Below are 5,798 nucleotides of genomic sequence, written 5' to 3' on the forward strand. Positions count from 1 at the left end.
TCGGTATGGGGTATGAGTCTTTGGGGCATGCTTTGTTAAGGTTGGTATAATCGACACACATATTCCACTTTCCCAAGTTCTTTTTGACGAGTACCACGTTGGCTAGCCACGTGGTGTATCTGACTTCGTAGATGAAGCCCGCGTTCATCAACTTCTGTGTCTTAGTGATGATGGCGTCGCGTCTTTCCCCTCCGACTTTTCTTTTTCTCTAAGCGACCGACTTGGCTTCTCTGTGGATAGCTAACCTGTGACAGATGAGGTTAGGGCAAATACCTGGCATGTCAGCACTTGACCATGCGAAAAGGTTAGCATTCTTGGAGATCTCCTCTATGAGCCATTGTCGTAGTTCTGGGTTTAGCTGTTGGCTTATCTTCGTATACTGGCCAGAATGTTTACCTTGAAGGTCGACGAGCTCGTCGTTTGGACTCGGTCGTCCATCATGGGACTCCGATCTCAGATCCGGGTCAGTGACGTCAGCTTGGGTTATGTGAGCTACTATAGGGGGTCACTTCGGCGGTGCTCCTCTGATGGTGAAGCCTTTAGGCTTTTGGCATAGCATTGCCGAGCCGTTTTTTGATTCGCCCTAACCGAGATTATCTTATCGTTGCTCCCTGGGAATTTTATCGTCAGGTGCGGGGTAGATACCACAGCTCCAAGTTGGTTCAACGTCGGCCTGTCGATGATGATGTTATACGACGTGTTGGCCTCAACGAGGAGGTATCTAACCATGATCCTCCTTGAGTCAAGAAGGGTTTCGAAGGTTGTTAGCAGGTCGATGTATTCCCGGGTGTAGACTCGTTCACATGCAAAACCAACTAGGGGCTCTGTATGAGGTTGGATCAGGGAATGGGGGAAGTCTAACCTTAGGAATGTTGGCCAATATAGGATGTCAGTTGAGCTTCCTTGGTCAATTAGCATCTTATGGACCTCCCAGTTAGCTACCTCCACCGCGATGACCATGAGGTCTTCTTGGTTTGGGCAAATGCCTATGTAGTCGTCATCCGTGAAGGTGATGGGTGGTGTGTTGTGGTGCGGGGACGAGGTGTCAGTGTGGACGTGGTTGATGCTCCATAAGTGTCTTGTACGCACCAAGCTACTAGAGCCTCCCCCTGCGAAGCCACCTGCAATTGTATTCATGACTCCACGCAAGGGAGTTGTTCCTGTATCATGACTTACCTTGGCCTGCACTGCTCGGCCGATGTTTTGCTGAGATCCGGAGGGTTGATCTGCGCGAGTGCCAGAGCCTCGACCTCGTCCTCGCCCTCGTCCATGGTAGCCTCCTCTATGAGATTGTTGTTGTTGGAAGTATTGTCCGAGGTGCCCTCCTTGGACGAGTTCCTCGATGCGATCCCTGAGTGTGCGGAATTCTTCAGTTGTGTGACCATAGTTTCTATGATACCGGCAATGCTTAGATTTGTCCGCACTATTGGGGCTGTGCCCTGGTGGTGGCAGAGTAATTAGGTCGGTATTACTAGCCTCCTCCAGTATGTGTACGTGGGGTGCGTTCAAGAGGGTGTATAAGTCGTACTTCCCGCCTTTGTTCGGCTTAGCCTTCATGAATTGGCTGTCATTGATGACTCTCACCTTATCTTTGTGGCCATGGTCTTGCTTCCCTTGTGGTTTTCCATGAACTTGGTCACGAAATGCGGTGCGCTCTTCCATCTGAATGTATCCGGCAGCTCAGACACGGAGTTCGTCCATGTCCGGGGGAGGTCATCGACAAAGGCTGTCAACCAAAGGCCCTGGCTTGAGTGCCATGAGCATGGCGTGCAGGGCGACCTCAGGGTTCAGGTTGTGGATTTTGACAGAGATGCTGGCAAAGCGCTCCATGAATTTCCTCAGTGGTTCATCGTCGCCCTGTCTGAGGCTGGCCAAGACAGCGGACGTGATGTGATGTGGTCGACTCGTTACGTACTGTGTCATGAATCGCTGCACTAGAGTGTCGAAGCTATCGACCTATCCCGCTGGCAATTGAGTATACCAGGCGAGTGCCGATCCCTTGAGCAAGGTTGGAAAAACCCTACACAGAATAACATCGTCATTAGTGTATAAGTTCACCTGTGTGATGTACAAATTGACGTGCTCATCTGGGTCGGTGGTGCCATCATAGCAGTCGATGTTGAGGGGCTTCCATCCAAAAGGGAGAGGCATCTCCATGATTCCGTCAACAAAAAGGTGTCAGCGGATGCTCGCCCTGTGTCCTAGAGCCTGGGCTGGTGCATTGTTGACTTCATGGTCTGACCTATACGTCGGTACATGTGACCGATGTGCGGTAGACCATGAGTCGCCGCCCTGGGGGGCGCTGAGGAAGCTGGGCGCGGATGCGCTCATTCTCAGCTTGTAGCGCCGCTAGGTCGGCTTCGTGTCAGGCACGCATGTTCTCCATTTCAGCGGTGTGTTGTTGTCGCATTTGATCGACTTGCTCGATCAACCATCTCAATACCGCTTCTCCTTCCATTCTTGCTGCATGATCTTGTTCTTCTGTTGCTCGTCTACTATGGCTTCAGGTGAAAACCATAAGCGTGGCCGATAAGAGACTTCTTTATCGGCTCCACGGTGGGCGCCAAATGTTCTTACCGGAGATCGGTCAAGAGGGACGATCTGCTAGGCAAGATTGGTGAGCCTTCTTTGCTGGGTACGTCGGTTGCTCCGAAGTGGGGGTGGTACCTGCAAAAGAGACTTCGTGCTAAAGTTAGTCTTTGATAGTGTAATCATCTCATATATATAGTGCACGTACCTTAGTGTAAATTAGGGTTTGTCTAGGCCTGAGGTCGGTTATGGCCCGTTCAGATAGTGGGCCTTTATTTTGGCCGATGTCTTGTAGCACTCATCCGATGTCGTGCGGGGCCTAGCGCCGAGTTCAAGCCCAGTGCTTGCGCGCGGATAGTACACAAGTAATTCTAGCATCTCACTCTCAATATATAATATAACTAACTCATTCAATCTATGTTGTAGCATAGTTGATCTTAAACAAGATTTAATCAATTTTAATTTTGAAAAACTTCTTTCAGCAGTCGCTACAGTTATAGGTAATGTTAATAATATTCTATAAGCAATGTATGTATTTGGAAAAGAACATGATCTTTTTATATAGTTCAATATTTTTAATGGTGTGTTAATTTCATTTGTTAGAATTTCTTTCAATAACATTAATTTTGAAAATAAATCAAGACTATCAATATCAGAATGGTCCTCAAAACTCAAAATCTTTTCAAGATTGATACAATATTTTTTCAATTCATCTTCCCCTAAAGTTTTAAATTTATTTGAATCTAATAAATAACCAAACATGTTTTCATATTCTAAAAATTGTTCAAATCGACTCTTAATAAAAGAAATAGATTGATCTAACATATACAAAAAATAATTAATGCAAAAAGAATCTTTTGTAAAATGAGCTATCTCATCACTATCAACGTCATCAAAATATTTTTCCTATTAATTTTACGTTTTTCATTGAACTTAGGCTCTATATCCATTTCAATAGTCATTTCTTTGGTGGATTTTAATGCAAATGCAAAACCATTTTCCCTATAATTTTTTCAAATAAGTTATAAGGCCTCTTAAGTGATCTTTTTATGAATAGTCATATTTGTATTTGTTGAACTAGTTGTAACATTCCTTTTATGAATAGTAACAAATTTATGAAGAGCACCTTCTTGAGATTGAATTAATTTTTCAATTCTTCTATTTTTTATTCAACTTTTCAAAACCAGATACATACTTTCTATTTGACATATTTTACTGATTCGCTAAAATAAAAATGAAAAGAAAATAATTTTTAAAATTAAAAGAAGATAACAATGAAACAATAAAACCTGGAAAGTGAAAAATTATATTTGTGAATGAAAATTTCTTTAAGCTATGAATGTGCATTGTCGCAGCTATGAGTATCCAAAATCGAAACCATAGTGACAATCACTTTGCGTGCACCTACAATGATAAATATAAAAAAAAATGAGATCTAAAAACTGTAATTTGTAAATAATAGTACTATACTAAATTATTTTTTCTCATACATTATTAATTAATTTACAATGTTTTTGAAATGTTCGATCCTGGCTTTTCAAAGACACACAAGAAATCATGGAAAGAAGAAATCTTGTCACAATGACAAACTTCAATTTCAATAAAGGATAATATGTGGTATTGATCCCCGGGATGACCCATGACAAATTCACAATGCAATATCATACAAGAAGTGCACTACAATGGATTGTTAATGGTGATAACTAAGAAAATGCGTTAATGTTATTGAACCAGCACCCAGAATTATACTAACTTAGCAGTTTTAAGAATCTTACAAAGTAGGAATTAACCAAGAAAAAAGGCAGAATAAGACCAAGCATTCAAATTAGATGTGAAGAAGGAATTGAGAATGAGAATAGAGACAGAATGAGAAAGAGATAGACTAGAAGGGAAATGAAGAGGTTGAAAATCTGTCATCTGTAAAAGAAAAAAGTAAGTAGTAGTGACTGTTGAGTGTTGAGTGACTTTTCATTTACAAAAACTAATAAATGAGTTGTGGTCTTTTAAGTAATTTTAATAATAAGAAAATAAGAGATATAAAAAATATAAGATATGTGTCTTATTAATATAAAATATTTTTATGAATATCCGTCAATTTGAATTAATGAAACGAAGTATCAAATGGTTTTCAATTTTTTTAAAAATTTGCAGATTTGATCCATGCATTAAAAACTTTAAATTCAACCATTGGATCGTTGAGACTTGATGTAGAGCATCAGTTATTGAATGGAATAAGTCTAACTAGACTTACTCCTAGAGTAAACGGATCCCTCCTTTTATATATATATATATATATATATATATATATATATATATATATATATATATATATATATATATATATATATATATATATATATATATATATATATATAATTATTACCTTCCTTTCGAGTTCCTGAATTTAATGAATATACAATTATTATTTAATTTCTTTATCTATTTTAATGTTATTATGAAAACATTTTAAATTTTATTAATTTAATTTATAATATTATCACTATTTTTTATTATTATTAATATATTTTCAATTCACATTTAACTAAAATAAATGATGAAATAAATAATATTGAGATTATAGTAAAAACTTAATACCCATTTTCTTGATTACACTTTTACAAATACTTTTTAATAAAAGTGTCAAAACATAAACTATATTAAATTATACCCATTTCTAATTAAACTTAAGTTTAGCTAAAATGTTAAATTCAATTCAACATAATTTTTTAACTATAATTCAAATACACGTATAGTGGTGGAACACATTATTCTTGTTAAGTCAAAAAGAGATCTTAGATCTTTTAACTATAAAGTTTTAATGATAATAAACGTATATATTTTTAGAGTAAAGTTTATAAATCACTCAATAAGACGAATGTCCTATATAAGATGAATGCATTGAGACGATTCGTTATCTTGACATAAGTGTCTAATGGACGAAATACTTTATTTTTAAGATATTTATTCTGAATTAATATCATTTATGATGTATAATAACTAAATCGACCTCTGTGTATGTTATTCCTTAACATATTGAAGCAAAATAACTTCCTCAGTACTTGCAATGACAAAAGAGAAGAATGACATGTTTTTCGTCAAAAAAAAAAAAGACAAGCGGATCCATGAAGCATGAAAATCCTCAAAAAAAATGATATTTTTAACTAACATACGCATGACTCCACTTGTTCGATACCTAAAAGGTGATAAGTAATTTCCTTGATCAGATAAGAAGTGACAATTTGAAGAAACGCATTTATTGCAAGAAATTA

General features: G+C 37.9%; 1 protein-coding gene across 1 annotated transcript; it reads right to left on the reverse strand.

Annotated features, from left to right (window-relative positions):
* Nucleotides 1-495: 495 nt before the first annotated feature.
* LOC145949805 (uncharacterized) lies at nt 496-1,662 on the reverse strand. Its single transcript, XM_083060693.1, has one exon. The coding sequence runs from the start codon at nt 1,660-1,662 to the stop codon at nt 496-498; it is 1,167 nt and encodes a 388-aa protein (XP_082916819.1).
* Between the last annotated feature and the right edge of the window lie 4,136 nt (nt 1,663-5,798).

The sequence above is a fragment of the Cajanus cajan genome, chromosome 7, assembly GCF_000230855.2.
Source record: "Cajanus cajan strain Asha chromosome 7, NIPB_CcT2T_4, whole genome shotgun sequence".
NCBI classification, from domain to species: domain Eukaryota; kingdom Viridiplantae; phylum Streptophyta; class Magnoliopsida; order Fabales; family Fabaceae; genus Cajanus; species Cajanus cajan.